The 19,226-nt window shown below is 38.4% G+C and overlaps 1 protein-coding gene across 1 annotated transcript in view; it reads right to left on the bottom strand.

The window, feature by feature from the left end:
* Positions 1–1,158: 1,158 nt before the first annotated feature.
* LOC104273064 (ankyrin repeat and SOCS box protein 7-like) overlaps positions 1,159–19,226 on the bottom strand; it is an 18,276-nt gene continuing 208 nt past the window's right edge. Inside the window, 3 exon segments of the mRNA XM_009868261.1 lie at positions 1,159–1,602; positions 11,478–12,083; positions 19,207–19,226. The exon segment at positions 19,207–19,226 is cut by the window's right edge and continues 29 nt beyond it. Coding sequence (XP_009866563.1) covers positions 1,463–1,602; positions 11,478–12,083; positions 19,207–19,226 — 766 coding nt within the window. The 3' untranslated portion in view covers positions 1,159–1,462.

Raw genomic sequence — 19,226 nt, 5'->3', positions numbered from 1 at the left:
AGAACCTGATGACTCCATAATACCTTGAAAATAAAGAGAGTGAAATAACTGCACATTTTGGCCCAATCTTTTTTTGATAGCAAGAAGTCTTTTTTTTTTTTTTATGATCAGAAACAAAACCCTTTAACAGATCTTTTTAACCTCTAGTATGAAAAACACATTCAGCAGCTAAATTTCAGTACTCCTTTCAGTTGCCACTTCCAGATTAATCACAAAATTTAATTTTTCAGTACAAATAGGGCTTCTCTTGTCAGTGCACGTACAAAAATGCATCTTATGTGCACTTCCCACTCTCTAACCTGAAACAAACAAAATTTCAGAGCAAACACCAACAAAAAAATAATCCATCACTGATTTTAAAACAAAGGAGTTTGGCCAATTTCTTCTCTTTTAGTGGACACAATTTGGCTGAGAACCCGTAGGAAAAAAAAAATAACCGAAAGTCAAATAAAGCAGGTTATACATTCATGAAATTCAAGGAGTAATAACGAACAGCAACTGCCGCATCGCTTTTGTAATGTCATGTCAACGTTACGAGGAGGCAGCAGTTTCTATTTTCACAAATAATGCACTGAGACTAAACGAGGAACAGTGGTGGTGGGAGAAATCACACATAAAGGGAAAATACATCAGAAATATTATTGCACAGGAGGCACTGTATGAGAAACAGAATACATTGGCTTCAAAAAAATCTAAATTTGTTTACTCTTAAGTTAATGTAAAAAATACCGAGGCTATGCCTCTTTGTAGTGTACTTTCACTGCTAAAAATAGACTTACAAAGAGGCACCCATTTAACAGGGAATGTCAGGAAAGAAGAGGGCCTGAATTTTATGGGCATCGCAACTACAATAATTAGGAAAAGAATCATATAAAAAGAGCCAATGTATAGACCTTCAAACTGGATCGAGTAACCGGATTTTTTTTTCTTTCATTTCCAGATTATATTTGTACAGTACCCTAGGACATGTTTATCAACTTTTCCCCCTATCCTGCAAAAATATCCACCCTGGGAGAGACAAGAGTCCCAACAGACAACAGAGCTCTGAAGGTCCTTCTATTGGTATCGTTTTGCAGGACTGGTGCCTTGATTTTCAAACTTTATTTTCTTGAGTAATTGCTCAGCATGCCAATCCCAACCAACCACTTCCCTCGAGAGGCTACCTTCCATCTCCACTGCAAGTCAGCACACTTAATGTGAAAACAAACAAACAAACAAAACCAACAGCAATTTGTAAAATGTAATATTGTATAGAAAGCTTGGACCTTGTAAACTTGGACCAAGAAACCAAAAATTAAGACCTTCTAGCGTGTGGTATAAAAAACCCAAGGAAGTGTATACCTGCCTTCTGACTTCACAGAAAAATCAGAATTTGCATAGGATATACTTTGTGCAAGGCAACAAGCCTCTTCAGTATCTGGAATATAACTAATCTTGCTCAGAGTTCTTCTCTTCATGGATATCAGATATCATCAAATTTGTGTTTTAAGTAGTCTTTCATGACCTTGGCAATGGGTAGTTCATCAAGTAGTTTTAGGTTTTGAAGGCCTATACACTGACGGATTTTAATTCGGCATAGATCTTGCAAGTTTCTGGGCTGTCCTGGAAAGACAAAAGGAACACATAAAAGGAAAATGATCACATTTTAAACATACTTTAAGAGATCATTTACTCAGTTAAAATCACAGATGTTTGCTGTTTCCTAAGAAGCAGAGGGAAGGGAAAAATTGCAAGAGAAAAAGGGTGGCAGTTAATACCTTTCTAATGAACAATAACCCAATGAAACAAAGGGATGAATCTTAAAAATATTTTTTACATGCACATAATTTTACTCATGCCAGTGTAAAACAACATTATCCACGTGAGGATTCCCACAAGGTGGCAACATAGGCTTAAGTGCTGTAGAACAGCATAACTCCTCCATTTAAATTTTTTTTTATTTTTTTCTATCCTTGGTAACACCTGGGGAAAAGAAGCTCTTCAGTCTCACTTCTTTTCAAGACTTTAATCCCCACCCCCAACCTTCTACATTTAACTATAACAGGACTAGGCAGTTTCCTTAGAGAGTGAGACTTTATAAAAGTTATTTGAGGACCACGTGGCAGCGTTAAAGACCGTTTATTCCCTTCTCAGGAAAAGATGAGGCCTTTAGGTTTCAGGTGCAGCCACAACCTCGTCAAACAGAAAGAGATGAAAAATGAGTTAAAGTGCCGTCCACAGAGGAAAAGCTTTACCGACATCACGTGAACTTCGGTATTTCTGGCAAGGATTTTCCAAAATAATCGGTTCCCTTTCAAAACTCATGCAACATAACATAAGAAAGGTTAATCTAGCTTTGTATCCAAATGTACCCAGCAACCGATCCCGAGGAAGAAAGAAGGAAAGAGAGAGAGAGAAAAAGAGCAGAACAGCAGACATGGACAAATCCTGTCCCCATATACCCTTCTAGCTCTGAGCACCGGTGCCTTTGGGCCTTCCTAAACCAGAGATTGCACACAGATCTACAGCTTGAATAGCTGTGAATGGCCTGCCCTTTGTAAATCTGTCTTATGTTTTTTAAACCCATTCATACTTTCAAGCATCCAAAACATCCTGTGGCAACAAATTTCACAATATAATTAGGCGTTGGCTGGAAAACTACCAAGTGCTTTTATTTGTTTTAGATCTGCTTCCCGATCGCTTCGTTGCGTGCCTACCATTCTTAGAGTTACAAGAAAAATAATGAATAATTGTTCTCACGCCAGTCATGATGTTACATACCTTTACATTAATAATCTCAATCCTCCACTCCCGCTCGGTACCTCTTTCCAAAGCTGAAGACTCTATTTAACCGACCTCCCATCACAGGAACCACTCCAAACCTCTGACCAAACTAGCTGCCTGCCTTTGTGGATATTTTTTTTTTCTCATCCTGCTATTTATTTTTTGAGATTATCTCAATAATGCACTGAAGCTGTGCTAATCAATATTTTGATCTTTCACTTAACTGTGTCATGGCCTGAAAAAAAGAAAACCAACAAGAAAGAGGCGAGGCTGACACAGTTACAGCACCCGTTGGCCATCCGAGTCAAAAATACTCGGCACCATGAAAAATGTTGGGGCTTTTGCCAGTATCAAGATAATCTGTCACCAACAGAGCAACTTAGCGCAGTCTTTTATTATCTGCAAAATGGTTAATGGTGAAAGACAGTGCTTGCTTCTCCAAAGAAAGGCACGGCAATTGTACTGAGCTGACTGCTTGAATCAATCATTTCTACAAGAAGCAGCACAAAACAGCAAAAGCAACTTCAAGTAACTTAGATAGACATTTCCAATTAGCTTTCCTGAGCTGCCACCGATTATACAGGACATTCTGAAAGAGGAAAAGCCTCCGTATGGGGCTCAACGCGGGTGAGTTTTCTGGGGTCAGTAGGATGCCGGCAGCTCACCAGGCACAAACCCGTCCGGAGGAGATGGGAGGATTTTTGTCACCCAAGCCAGCCCCAGAGCTGGCTCTGGAGCCCATCCCTTCTTCCGTCCTTCTCGTAGTTCAGCAACAAGCCTTCCATCAGCCAAACAGACATCAACGTTATGAGTTTATAAGACTTTTCTGGTAAGCACAGAGTAAAGAGATTATGAAAGTATTTCCTGTTTTCTACTTTGGGTATTTTGTACGTGGTTTCAGTTACCCTTCAGAGCGAGTTCCTCCTTTTCTCCCCCTGCGTGGCTTTTTCTATAGAAATGGGATGACAGACAGGTATACACTGGGATTTAATCTTAAGCACTAAAATTATCCGAGGTAAGCTAGCAGAAGTAATGCATGAAAATAGTCTCAGTCTGTTTTTAAAGAAACTAGATTTCAGGTTAGAGAACATTACAATTTGAGTTTCCCGCATAAAAGTTTAAAATATTTTTATTATCACCACAGTATCTAAATGTTTATTTATTTTAATTATATCCTTCCGTTATAACTTAAAATAAAGATTAGTTTGTCCATGGGTGGTTTCTTCTTAGCATTTTTTTTTCTACCTGAAGGAATGAAGTTACACGACTCGGACAAGAGCTGAATGCTCAAGCTTCAGGGAAAGAAAAGTAAGAAACCAGTCAGAGGAATCTTTATGGTGATAAAGATATAATTCTAATGCTTTAAATGCGAATGCAAATAGGGTTCAGGAACGATGCACTTTTCAAAAGCTGACTGCAAACAGCAGCATAAAAGGGTGCAGAGGACTACAGATCTGTATGTGTATTTTCTGTAGCAGAGTAGACAATAATACAGCTATGAGACACTGATTTCTGGTTTCAGAAATGAATGCCTTTTAATTAACATTCTACGGGGCTTTTGGAGAACAAAACGGAACAGACAACTTAAAATACCCAGAAGAAATTGGTCATCAGTTAATTCAAAAAGACCCGATTATCAAATGTATGACATTTTCCCCCGATAAGCCTAAAAATATTTCCTGGGAATGTGTTAACAATGGACATTTCCAGTGTTAAGCACCAGTTGCTACATCTAGTGGCTGCTGGTGTCTTAGGTCACGCCTTGCAAATTCCAGGGTTATTAATGCATTTGTGATTTATTAGAAACGGTGTCTAGAACACTTACTCATTCTTGGTTGCATCTGAATGAAAAGGAAAAAAAATAAAGGATTACAGACCCATGTCAGTGAACCTTGGTTTGGCAAATGAAAAATGTTATTAGTAATTTGGCAAAGTAAGACAAGTTAAATGATGAATAAAGTTCTGTTTAAAAACAATTAGGAAGTAGCAACTTTGGTTATATCCTGCAGCACAAGTCTGGAAAGTTATTTAGGCAAGTAAGCTGGAAAGGAAGAGAATTTAGAAAGAAAAATAAAAACCCCGCAAAAGTAAAATGAAAGATTGAACTAATTACCACTATCATGCAAAAGAGTGACATAAAACTACTGATCATCTTAAAAAAAACCCCAACACATTCCTGATCGAGTCTCAAAGGGACACCTTGATGCCGTTACTCTCGAGCAGACGGGCACCCGTTGGGCTGTTACACAACCCCAGTTACCATCAGGGCAGCCAACACCTGTGGCTTTGGCAGAGCTGAAGGTCTCCTAACGTGCTCACCAGAACAAGTTAAAAACTCCGGTCAACTTATTTTCCAAGCCTTATACTTCTAATATATTTGATTATCACTATTAATTACAGGAAAAAGATATACATAGTTCTTTTTTTTTGGTCTTCCACAGCTCGTAGTATGTGCTGTAACGGAAAGCAGCAATCCTCAGCAACGCACTCCTTGTGTACGGTTTCCCCAGTACGACAGAAAACTTTCTTCCAAATAGAAATGTAAAAAAAAAAAAAAAAAAAAAAGGCTTATAAAATAAAGAAGAATTGGGTTTTTGACTTTTTTCCCCTCTAGAGGCAGCCGACTTCAGTACATATAAAATTTAAACATTTTGCTGACTCAGTCCTTCAACTGCTAGCCAAATAAGTTTTAGTTAAATAAATAAGCCTTTTGTATTACTGTTCATAGATTGGCCTTCTCTGGTAAAACAAAGAAAAAAACCTGCACGTTTTAACAACAAGAAATTACTACAATTAAACATGAATTTCCACTCAAAACCCCATTCCTTTCCTTTTTTTTATAGTTTCAATATTTTTCTGCTATTCTATCTGGGAGTTGGCTGTTCTGTGCCAGAGGCAGACAAAACTTATATTTAGGATTTATGACCTCTACAAAGTCCTGTATGTCACAACTTATGCGTTTAGACCTGTGCCTGCTTGTTTTTCCTTTTCAAACCATGGACCCCAAGAAATAAAACATTAACTCACTAATTGGTCTGTATTTTAGGATCATTAAGGCATAATATCAGACCTCGTACCTCTGACAACACTGATTTTTTTTTATTTTTTTTTTTTAGGGACTCTCATCCAATCTTAAGCAAAAGTGGTGTAAAGGTGAAAAGGGGGAAATTGCTACCGGTTTCCTCCACTGAAGATATAACAGCACCTGTGCAAAGCAAAAATCATGACCTCATCACTTACGCAAGAGAAAATTTAGGAGTAATTGAAATTACTATGCTTGCAGGCTGCAAGAAGATCCTCTCTGATGTATTGCCCTACCTATTTAAAAAAGTATTTTTTGAAAGCAAACAATTGATGTTACAGGTTTGAAATGGATAGGCTTTTCTGAAGACGTCGAAAAATGAAAAACAACATCAGTGACATATTTCAGAAGCTGCCTACAGTTTTGTCTGCAACAACAAAATTCGCTAGGAAAAAAATCAGAAGCTTACAGTGGTATTTCTCAAACTGAGCCTCTCCCTCCCCTGGGAATTGTGAAAGGCTGAAAACAGTAGCAAGAAACCACTTGGTTGTTTCTTTTTAGTTACAAAGAAAACTTAAAAATAAAAGTTTTGTGAAACGTTAAAAAGTCGAAACATGGCTGATTAAAAAAAAAAAAAAAGCTGAAAAAAGGCTGATGTATTGCTGGCAGCAGCTCATTTCCTCCAGAGTATCAGAATAAGTATTTATATCCACAGCTATCTATTAAATCCATTCTTTTCATTCACAACTGTGAAGGAACTCGGGTACTGCCCGCAATTAAATTTAGTTAACGATTCTATTGGCTTTTTTGGCAAGGAGGAGAAGGGTGGGGCAGGTTTACAGAAGATAATTGAATTTATCAATTGGAAACTCACACCTGCCAGCTGAGAAAGACACTGAGGAGGATGCCCAAAGAAACAGGATCATACCGAAAGGTTGCAAACGGTTGCTGCTGAGCTGATCTGGGAATTCATCGCAACCGGAGTGAGTTTAACAAGTTTCGGGAATGCATTGCCTGGTACTCTGTAATAAAACAGCAGCAGAAGATATCTGGCTTTGCAGCATTCAAAATGCCAGAAAAAGCTAGTATCGAGAATCTATAGGTCTGAAATATTAATAGAAGGCATGCAGGGCTGAATTTAGAGAGAAAGTGTTCATTCAGAAAGCGAAAAAACTTCTTGAACCAGTTATCTAGCTCACCAGGACAAAGATAGCTTTTAATTATTTTTAACTGGATATCACACAAGTTATTTTAAAATAAGATCTGATTTTCTGTTCAGAATGCCTCCTTTAAAATACTTAAGCTTGAAGTATGTCTTCATTTCTCTTTTGAAAAAGTAATTCTCCACAATGAGTTTTAGATGTCTATTAAATTTCAATATACCTGGCACAGAATATATGTACAAGAGGGGAGTGTATTTTGGCCTGAAAATTTATACATGAAAAAGTCAAATGCCAGTAATGCTCAATTTAAGCATAACAGGTGTGTTGAGCAATGAAATTAAGACTTGAATATGCCTGTACAAGATTTTTTTAAATTTTATTTTTTGCATTGTTTCTACCATTTCAGACTTAGCTGAATTTCCGTAGCAGTTTCAGTAAGAATTTCAATACCTGTTTTCAGAGGACAGTAAGTAAAGTGCTCTGAACACAAATACAGGCTTAAGATGCATTGCTACACTATATTTCCATAACAGAGTACAGCATAGGTGTGCAAGTGGGAGTGGGGGGTGGCTGTAACTTACATGCCACATGCAAAAAATATATTTTTGTAATTTTTTCTTTTACATATACCGCTTAAAAAAAAACTCCTCCAAAGTATACAGCTATAAAAAAAATGATTCAACTGCTTAATATGAACTGCCAACTGCACCCTGAGTTAGTAGCTGCATTTTTCAACATCACATTGTTTAAATCTCGTGCTGAATTGCCTAATTATTTGAACAGTACTTTGCCTCTTTCTAGAAAGGAAAAAAAAAAGGGCTTTGTCTTTATAAAGGTATAAAAACTATAGTGGTTTTCAACATATAGGCACCTGCAATCTGCAGAAAACAACCAGGATTCAGACGGTAGTTGTTTCCCATTGATCCAGCTAAAATGCAAACTATAAAATAATCCTCTTACCTTCGCTCTCTGCATAACTCGGGATGACAAAGCAGGTCACCCACATACGCATTTACAGTGTTACATGAAGCTAAACACAAAATGATACTCTCTAATCAAAGCCAAAGATTCGCCCTTTGAAAAATAATAACAATAAAAAAAAGGAATGCTGATGAAATATTTGTAGTTGAATTCATTTGCCGACCTTTAGATCCTGCTGCAGATCTGAAATTAGTTCTTCAATACCTGTTAACACACCTGCCACGTTACGCTACTGGGGCTGATCCATTTCCTTCACTCTTTGCCTCGACACAGCCAAGCGACTCGCGCGGCTCCTCGCCGACTCCGTCTGCCCCGTTCACCCAACAGCGACTACGTTACAGCACAGCTGTGGGAAGGGGGAAGGGGTCAGGCTTTTTTTTTTTATTCCCCTTTTGGAGATCGTAATCAAATTTCTGGTAACTTAAACATTTCTTCAAGCCTTTATGTATTTTTCCAATACCTGCATTTTTTCCTGTCTCCAGCATTCTCTAAGTTTTAATATTCTCAAACTCCATTCGGCTTCAGCTGCAACATAAACCATTCCATCCAGGCCTGCAACTCCACATGTTAAATTCTGCAGACATACATAGTGACAAAAAAAATATTAAAATGTCTATATCTGTCTTCATATGTATTATATATGTGCATCCCTATTTTAATTCTGCATTAGTGCATTCCAAGCTTAAGCCATTGACACTCCCAAAGAGGCAGGTTCAGATCTCATAAAACTGCAGTATCATACTGAATTGTTCCAAAATAACTCTTTATCACATGATCTCAGGTACTATGGGGGTGCCAATAAATGGTTTTCTGAGTAGGAAAGCATACTACAGATATGGAAAAGGAAGGCGATTAATAAAATCACAAAGCAATTTTCATCTTCAACATTGTTTTTTTCACATAGAGACTTTGCTCATTTTTGTGTTGTAAAAAAAAAAAAAAAAAAAAGGAGGGAGGAAAGAAGACATGAATGACCATCTGAACACCAAGTCAATGGCAGACACACGATGGAAAAGTTTGTTGGTCCTAACCTGAAGCTTTGTGCTTAAAATACTGTGACAAAACTACAGAATAACTTCCTTCCTCTTGGAATTATTCCAGGAGCAAAGGAATCTCTCCCTGTAGCCAGGAGGACTATCAGACCTTCAGGGTCAAAACGCAAAATCCCACATCTTCTTGCAGACTCTCAGGGCAAATACCGAGTATTTGAGAGCTCGGTTTCTTGCTTGTTATTCACAAGCAAAGACCTGGGCTAAAGGCTGCAAACATTACAGATTATAATACCTACCAAAGAGAAATTTGCATACGATGTTTTCTGAGGAACTGAAACTGGACAAATACATTTCTGAGCATTAAAAAAGAAAAAGGCTACTTACATCTGACACGTATACAGCTAAGTAGTGTGACATTTATATGAAGCATGCAACCGCTTTCGCTTGAAGACACAGACCAGATTGATAACTTCCATAATTCACATATATTAATCTTGAACCTCAAAAATATTGAGCTATGGCAAAAGTAGAAGCTAATTCCTGCTTTACTATCAAAGACAGTCTTTAAAATTTGGATGAACATATAAAACTTACAGCTACAGATTTCTATATTAAGCTCTTACTATAACATTCAGATAAACGAACTAGAAATTCCGACTAAACCCTACAACCAAGGCACTGTTACCACTTGCAAGAGATCATTTCAGGAAGACTCTGAAAATTTTGTATATTTTTCTTTTAGTAAATACATATTGCAACAGACCCACAAATAAGATTCTTCCCCGACATGCTACAGCACAAGATCTCAACAGTCTGATCTAATTGGGAACTCTGCTACCAAAAATCCCAGCTCGCTCTATTTCATCTCTCCTACACCATCTTATTAAAGTGATTATTCACGAAAACTGCGGAAGACAGTGTTTGGGTATTTATAATAAGGGCAGCAGAGTCTGTTTATAGCTGTTTGTAAACATATATTCATAATTATTTTTCTCAGAAGCACGAAGCTGTAGTGTTTTTGTCAGCACTAGTCCTCCCTGCTTTCCCAGCAAAAAAAGGATAGTTCCAACACTGTTACACTGGCCACAAATCTAAGTTACTTTTTTTGTAGCAGGATTTACTTCTCACTTAACATTAAACCCTTAAATTACAGAATCTGTAAGCTAAAACTAAGTTGCTGTGTTGGTTTCTAACTTTGTGAATTAGTCTTTAGACTAAATTTAGACTTTAGACAAGAAACACTGAAGCAGCCTAAGCCTTCACGCTTACCAATACATCTCAAGACTGTGAAAAATTGCAAGTTTGTATATTATACCATCTACTAATAACCCTGACAGTGCAACTTTATAGTGAGAGGCTCCCAAAAAGGGAACCAGAAAGGAATGTGTTTGAGTAAGGGGCAAGCAAACGAAAACAAAATCCATTAATTGGTTGTATTGCTCATTACCAACTTCCACCTTTCCAAAAACTCTCTTTAGATTTCAGATAAAAGCAAAAACACCACCACAAATCACAAAAGACAAAAAACGAACATCCAAATGCTTCTTTGCGCCAGCTACTGACAACACATCTCAGCTGGTTCACCCCCAGCCCACGCTAAACTCCAGTTCCTTTGCAGCGTATATAGGGTGCTTAATTCTCATTGAAAACCACCACACAAAAAAATAATAAAAGAAACTGCAGGGCAAAAAAAGGATGTAGGAAATACCCCATCCTCTGGAGCACAAAGATCATCCTAGTAGGATGATAATTTGTCAGGCCATCTTAACATGTTTGAATTAGCAAATTCCTGCTAATTGCTAATCAGCAATTCCTCAATGCTTTAGGCGATACTGTAATTATGAGACACTATTATAGCATTCCGTGTTGAACGGGAGAGGAAGAGAAAACTTTCAGGAGATCTAGTACACCAAAACCTGATAATCAAAAGTGACCAGAATATTAGAAGCCTAATACTCTTTTTAAATACGAGAAGTCATGACAAGTTAAAATCTCTTTCATGTTTCAAAGGCATCAACAACATCAAAGCTACAGAGCACACAAAACCACTTCAAGTTGCCCGAACAAACTATGCCTTTTTTTTTTTTTTCTGGTGTTGGGAAGACAAGGAGAGAGAAATGTGGGCAAACACAAACCAGCAGAAGCTCTTTTCTGCCCTAGTCATAGTGCCTGATGAAAAAGTCAGCAACTGCAGAGTATTTGCATAGCAATTTAAAAAAAAAGGCACTAAAAAATCTAAGCAACCAATAAAACAAACCCCCAAACATCTTATTTGCTAAGGCCATTAATAAAATATTACAGTTCGCTTTTTTAAAATGAATGCTTCCTGTAGATACGCAAACAAAACTAATTTAAATAATATATACTTAACATTAGCACCTTTGCAGAGTAAGAGATTCCCAGTATCACAATCCCTTCACCTTCCCAGAAACTTTCTAGCGCATTTAAATTGCATCAAGGGGCAGAGAGGAAGCATTTTTTTTTTTCAGGGGCTAAATTCAAAGAAGGCTTTTAGAGGACACTGCGTCCTGTGATTAACTTCTCTTACATACATACTTGTCACTTCTTGTAAGAAATCCAGACAGGGTCGGCTACTTCCAGAAATACTTATTGAAACAGCCAGTGGGGTCTGTCCTTCATAGTTCCTTGTGTTAGTGTCTGCTCCGTAATTATACAACATTTGTGCACAAAGCACATCATCTCTAAGAGCAGACAAGTGTAAGGGTGTCTGTCCATCTTCCAAGCGACCCAAGTTTGTATCCGCCCCTCTCTGAAGGAACATTCGGCAGTACGAGTGATTGCTTTTGATCACAGCATATCGTAACAGGAAACCATTCTGAATGTCGATGTTGGCATTGTGATCCAGAAGGATTTTCACACAGCTTGACCTCTCTCGGATAATGGCCAGCTGAAGCGGTGTAGTACCTTTATCACTGAGCGGATCAACCTCAGCCTTGAACTCCAACAGGAGTCTGACAAATGAGTCTCTGCCATAGTGGGCTGCTACATGGAGGGGAGTCCAACCATCGTTGCTTTTTGCATTAATAATGTCACTTCTATATTCAGATTCCAACATCAAGCGCGCAATCCTCGCTCGGCCATGCATGGCTGCATAATGCAGAGCAGTGAAGCCTCCAATTAAGTCCTTAACTGTGGGATCAGCTGAAGTTAAAATAAAATTAAAAAATAATTAGAAGGCATTACAGTAATCCAGTGCTGCAAAAAAAAAAAAAAAAATAATTTTAAAAATTAATTGAACGGTTGAAGGTTAGTCTTTTCAGGCATAGCACAGCAGGATTTTTCGTACTTCAAACTAATTCTTGCTTTCACGAATATGCTATTTTTAAGAAAAAAGTTAAATATAATTTAATAAAGAGTTACACACAAAAAAAGACTTTCTTTCATATACACATGTTTCCATTTGACAAACAGTTTTCCACATCTTCCTAGCACTTGCAGGCTAATTACTAAATCCCTCTGTCCGTCCAGTTTTCCTCCAGCTCTACAATATTACATTTCTTTCTCAATGTTCAACTTTTTTATTTTCCCTTGTGTTGCTTCTTGGTCTTAAAAAGAAGCATGTGTAGAAACATCTGCTGTCCCAAATTGCGGATGTTTTGTGGTCTGGCAGCATTGTATTGTTTTTAGGGTGTAATACTGTATTAGGTAAAATGTTTCTCTCTGGTCTGCAGGATTTCCAAAGCATGTAGGATGCATGTTATTTTAGATTATCTTGATAAAGTCTGTTTTTATAGACAATGAATCTGTTCTGAATTTATAGTTTTGCAAAAATTTAAGATTTTACAAGAATGTAAGCATCCACTTATGGAAGGAGCCAGGAAAAATGTTAGAGAATAGCAAAACACAACTGATCACACAGATACCTTCTTTCCCCTCTCTAGCACAGCACAAAAGCTTAGTTTGATTTATGAATTAAGAAAACTAAAATAACCAAATCAATTTACTTCATTTCATTTCCTCAGGACACTCAAACTTACAGAGCAAGCGACAATTCCTGTGTACCAGATTTAATTACCAGAAGAGACGTGCCTGCACTGTTACCATTGCTGAGCTAGACAACAAGCCGGGCTGCAACATTTTTCCTCTTCCACCATCCGCAGACGGTGCCTGTCGGACTCTAAAAGGTACATAGTACAGTTTGGAAGTTTGAGGCACTTTCCCAACCTCAGTCTCCTAGCTGGTAAGGAGAGACACTGCATACACAAGATACTGGCCTTAAGCTGACAGGTTTTCAACTCTGTCCATCTTTCCTAACCTTGACAACTCCGTCCTTGAATCCTGGCAGACTGAAATCTCCACAATTTCCTCCTCTATACATACTGTGCTTAGAAGGAAAGCAGTTTGGTTTGGTGGGGCAGGGGCCAAAGAATAGGACATTGTGACCACACAGGTTTAAAAAAAAGCTTGGCTGAAGGCTGTGACCTTCCAATGCTCACACACATGGTGCAGGTGGAGTGCTTGCTCTCCTGTTCCTTGTGGAGAAGGCAAAGTTTTCTGCTGGGTTGCCATCGCACTCACACAGGGGAGGGGAAGAGATACCAATTCACATCTCAAAATTCAGACCTGCTGTAAGTTAAGTTCACAACAAGATATCAGTTGCAAACTAGTCGAGTCTGAATACACAAAGGTGTTAACACAAAACAACAGGAATAAGCTTTCCAGTATGGACCTACTGTGACCATATCCTGGTAACACACCGAGGCAGACATCAAAATAAAAGGACTGACAAGAAACAGTAGAGACTACACCTGCAAAGGTGAACCAGTAACTTGAAGGGTTTTTTAAAATGTAAAGTGAACACCAAGGGAGAAAAAAGAACAAACAAAATCCAACAGACAACCTAACACAGCCTGACCACAGAGAAAAATAGAAGGGTGAGAACTGCCTCTAGTGTATAGAATAGGAACCTGGAAACAACAAGAGAAAGATTAAAGAAAGTTTAGTCCCTCGGTAGTGACAGCCTTCCTAGTCTTCTGTGAAAAGCAGAAGTTTCAGCGCTCTGTGAAGTTACACTGATTTGAGTTAAAGTAATTGATGAAGCATCCATAGGTTGACAGGAAAACGAAGTCTGTAACCAAACAGGTGGTTGCTAACCTGCACTATGATGTCCAAAATACAGCAAAGAAGCAGTACAACCCACAATGTCATTAAAGACAAAGATACTATTTCAAAGCGATGTCTGCTGTTCCCAGGGTCTCTTTCTTCACACTGCTCAGACTGTTCTAGATTATCTCCTGGCTGGTGATAAAGTGAGTAGCAGAATCATGAGAATTAAGATGCAGAGAGATGATACATTCTGAGAGGCAGAATTAGGGAGAAAGATGGACGTAATGCAAAGGAGACAGCAGCAGCCAGGGACATTTTCCACATAAAAAAAAATAAATTAAAAAAAGTAAAAATTCACGTTGTGCCTTCTCTCTTCCCCACTGCACAGGGCATGCAAGCCAACCGTTTCTACCTCCCAACTGAAGTGCAGGATGCTGCTGCTAGCCTGTTTAGTCTATGCTGTTTCCAAATTCAGTCAAGATATGTCCCAATTCTTATGTGTGCATGTATACACACTTCTATACAAGTTGTCGTAATCCAAACCAAACAATTTACTTGCAACATAAGGATGTCCTTTACCTATGGTTTTAAGTACCTCTCCATGCCTTCCCTGCTCCCAAAACGTCATCACTTTTGACTGCTAGAGTGAACCAAAAAAAATACTAAATCACGTAAGAGAAGTGCCTCAAGAATAGAAAAGGAGCCTCTCGGTTGGGCAACCAAGCAACGCAATTAACCTTCCAAAAGTAAACCTGGTAGCAAAACCTCATGATAAAAATATTATAATTCCCACTAAGATTACGGGCTTCTATTGAGCTAATAGTACCAATCTCCTCCCCTTGACTAGGGAAAGAGAAAGAATTTTAACAAGACCCAAAGTTCTGTGGCTACTCAGGCAAAGTTTTGCTGCCATCTGCTGGAAAATTTTTCAACTTCAGCACGGCTGTCAGCGTGTTAGTAAAAGTAACGCTACACAGCTGATGTCGCCTAAAGAACTTGGGTGGTTGTGAGGTTTGTTTCTCTGTTTTAAAAGGCTTCAGTATCGGTATCATGCTGTAAAGTAACCTTCTTCCCCTGGAAAACAAGCAAGGTAGAAATTAATTGGTAATGATTCTCAGCTTACCTTTCAGAATCTGCAGAATTGCCCAGATTGGAAAAGACCTTTAAGATCATTGAGTCCAACGCTTAACCTAACACTGACAACTCCTCGACTAAACTAGATCCCTAAGCATGATGTCTGCCCAACTCTCAAATACCTCCAGGGGTGGGGACTCCACCACTGCCCTGGGCAACCTGTTCAAATGCCAGAGTCGAGGGGGAAAAAAACCAAAAAATAAACCAGAAATACCTGGTACCGGAGTATTTAACTAGGAAGGGATGAAGCCAGCACTTTGTTTTGCCTCCATCCTGATTATCAAACAACTATTTCGTTTCAAGCTGTCCATTAATTTGGGGAGAACAGCATCTAGAAACATGAGCAGCTGCATTTGGTCACTTCTAACTTTCTTACACTTAAGGTTTAATACAATGGCATAAACCTTGAACTGCTTACAAAAGGCTGCCAAATGACTGCAGTCAAGCTCACTCGAGATTGAAAATTTGCAACACTGAACAATATTCAGATTATTTTATTTCATCCTAAAGTTGGGCACCTAAGCCAGTTAGTTAAACTTGAGTGATAATGCAACTCTTCTCTAACAGAGCAATCTAGGGGATATATAGATTCCTAAGCAAGAGTCTGATATTTTAGACTTTCACTTCACAGCTCAGTGCGATTCTTGACACCTTCATTAGGTCACACTAGCACAGTCTAACTTGGGAAGCCAAGAAAGCAATGCTCCTGGCTTCATAAAGTACTTCTATTATTTCAGGCTTACTTTCTCCAACTAGGGCTTAATTCTGACCACAAGGTTTAGAAACGTACAGCTCCTGTTCAGAATTTTCTAGGACAACATTGACACAAGAAGCCTCCAGGAAAGCATTACTGTTCAGACACAGAAACACTTCATAGCTGGTTTAGGGGGACGTGCGTTTGGCATTCTCTACTTTCTCCTAGATTCTGCGTGACATTACTAAAATTTTGATACCTTGCAGCCAAGACTAAAAATAAATATGTTTGTCTGGCTACATCTTTCCGGTACTCTTCAGCTTCTAGGAGCTTTAGTGGATCACTCTTCAGTTGAACACAAGTAACTGAAAACTGTCCTGTCCAGTCAGTATTGCGAAAACATCACCAAAAGACAGCTGACAACTACACGCTTTCAAGACATTAGCTTGTTGTAACGTTAGCGGTGGTTTGGAATTAATAAAACATAGATGTCACTTTGAGAATAATAAAAAAAAATAAATAAACAGTACACCAAAAAGAAAAAAATGCTTATTATGCAAAAATCTGGGATTACTGAAAACTCCACTCCCTATTTTTGCGTTGCTCTCCTGTTGAGCTTTGTGACTTTAGATTGTTTCTAAAGATGGAAAGAGCTGCCTTCACAGAATCTTTGCTTTATTACAACGAGACAAACACACCACGTCAAATTCACTATTTTTCATGAAAACTAAATTTTCTCCATGGTTCTGATCAACGTTCTGCATTTCATCACTTGCTAAAGAATATTTACTGTCCGACCTACCACCTCTGTATCTAGTTGGTATTTCTGCTGGCTTCACCCTTTTATCTGGACTTGTTTTCTTCTACATTTTGCCCATCTATCTATGTCAGCTTGCTCAGCAGATAATAAAAAGCTTCCTCCCGTTCCATCATCTCCACTCAAATCAGCCAATCTGCATGCACAACACCATCCTCTGGCTCTTTTCTTTGCTTGTGAGCAATAATGGAAGAGATAAAAAAAGGAAAAGCAGAAGGCAGCCAGGTCATGACTCCCATAAGAAGCTACCTTTTCTTTCTAGGTCAGCGAGCAGATTCCCTCTCAGCCCAACTCCATTTCCATCCCACTACCACGCAAGACTACGTCAGTAGTTTTCCAGCGTCTCAGATCTGAGGCACAGCGCTCCACCCTCGGCAACAGCCCAGCGTGGTTTTCTCACTCCTGGACTATGAAAACATTTCCAGCTCTGCTAAGCTTCATCATTCCTCCGGACAGCCACAACTATCACCAGTTGCCTCTTCCTTCCCACTAACATCTCAGTTCCCCCTTTCCTCCAGAACTCCGTCCACTCCTTCTCACTACCTCCTTTACTACTAACACACACAGTCAGTTCAACGCGCAGTTTACCCCAAGATTCGCACCAGAAACTGACTTTTTCCTTCACCCCAACACAACTTTGGTCCATGGGGAATAAAAGGCAACATCAAAATAATCCACTCCTTGAGAGGGAGAAAGGAGGAGCCTGTGTGAAGAAAGGTAGACAACAAACCTCTCACTAATGAGGCAGGCACAATTAACTCAGCTTTTAAGAGTCAGCTCATTCACTGCTTAATAGCTCATTTGTGACATTATTATGTTTTAAATACTCATTATCTTTCCTGCCTCTGTTTTGAGGGAAAACAAGGCAAGGCACAAAACAGCGCCAATTTTCTGAAGCGCAGCTCAGCTACAGGAAAGCTGCCATAGATGACTAACCCTCACACTATTTGTTACTCAACTTTCTAGTCCTGGTGATTAAACGCTGCACTGCCTTCAGAACAGGGGTGTTTCAGGCAGTTTTCACAGAGCATCAGATTCAGCTGGTACTTCCAACAGGAAAAAATAACAAAAATAAAAGCAAACAACTCCATCAGGAGCAATTTAATATCAAAACCTATACAATGAAATTACATAGGAATACATAAGGGTGGATTTTTTTCACATCATCTTCAAGCTTATAGAGCTAGAAGGAACATACATCAAGACTTACAGCCTAAAAAATCGGAATTATCAAAGTGAAGGCTTGAGATTATCCACATTAAATTATACTTTTAAAATGTAATTTAAGTTATTTCATAGGAATACATAAGGGTGGATTTTTTTCACATCATCTTCAAGCTTATAGAGCTAGAAGGAACATACATCAAGACTTACAGCCTAAAAAATCGGAATTATCAAAGTGAAGGCTTGAGATTATCCACATAAATTACATTTTTAAAGTATAATTTAAAGTTATTTATTAATGCTATTTAGTAGCTTTCCTTTTCCTTCCAGTAAGGGGATGAAGGTTTGCCAGTATTATGTGGTCAGAATCTGTAGTAGGTATATCAGCGGGGTCCTGCTGTTCAGGGTGTATTTCACTACTGCTCTTAAGGAACATACCACTAATTGTGCAAATGCCACAGCCAATTAATGCCATTCAATTTTACGGGTGATCCATACAGCTGACAAACACTGTGACACACATAAGGGGCCCATATGGCCTCAGATATGTAAAGCATCAAAAAGATAATTTCAGTTTCCTTGGGACCAAAAACATCTTAGCTCAGAATTCATTTGATAACAACAGAGCTAGAATAGAAGATGCTGTTGTTCAATCAGATTTTTATTTTTCCTCTCTAGCACCACATTCAAGGATTAGGACTATCCATTTCTAAAATTTTAGATGGCTTTGAAGAAAAAGATATAGCAAAAAGAAATTCTGACTCAATCATTTGAGGGGTAATCATCATCCCAGCAAGTGTGTATTACCAAAACTAACAAAACTCCATCAGTTTTTGCAATAAAGCTTCACTACAGATGGATGCAGAAGAAGTGTAAACTCAACTGTTCTAGCTGACACTGAAGTCCTTGCACAAAGAGTAGTGTTTTCATAAAGTTTAGCAGACTCCGTTAAAGCTTACACAGAAACTTAGGCTCTAATGCAACTTGTTAACTTGCTTAAGAATTATGAAACAAACTTCCCTAGGATTTCAATTCCAGGACCTGCCTTCTAATAATACCGTGTAATAGAAAAGCCTACAGGGAGTGCTGTGAGTGCATTTAATTTTATAACGAGTCCTTCTGCCCTGTTTTCATAATGCTTATTCATTCTTTTAACAATTCCTAGGCAACTTTGGTAAAAAAAAAAAATTATTAAGGTACTAAGATATAAAGCTAATCTATTACCTCGTTCACAGAGTATACATCAGAAGTAAACGGAGATGTAATGAAAGGAAAAAAAAATTAAAAAAAAAAAAATCAGAGTAGCTCAATACCTAGCCAGTGCTGGAAAACTCTAGAATTGGGAATAGGGAAATTGGGATAGAAAGCTGTGAGGTGGGTATCGGGATTTTTCTGTCTAGGCAACTCACCTCCATGTTCAAGAAAAACA

Source organism: Apaloderma vittatum, unplaced genomic scaffold (genome assembly GCF_000703405.1).
Source record: "Apaloderma vittatum isolate BGI_N311 unplaced genomic scaffold, ASM70340v1 scaffold7464, whole genome shotgun sequence".
NCBI classification, from domain to species: Eukaryota; Metazoa; Chordata; class Aves; order Trogoniformes; family Trogonidae; genus Apaloderma; species Apaloderma vittatum.
Note: the sequence above shows the minus strand (reverse complement) of the source record. Positions and strands in the feature narration are given on the sequence as shown.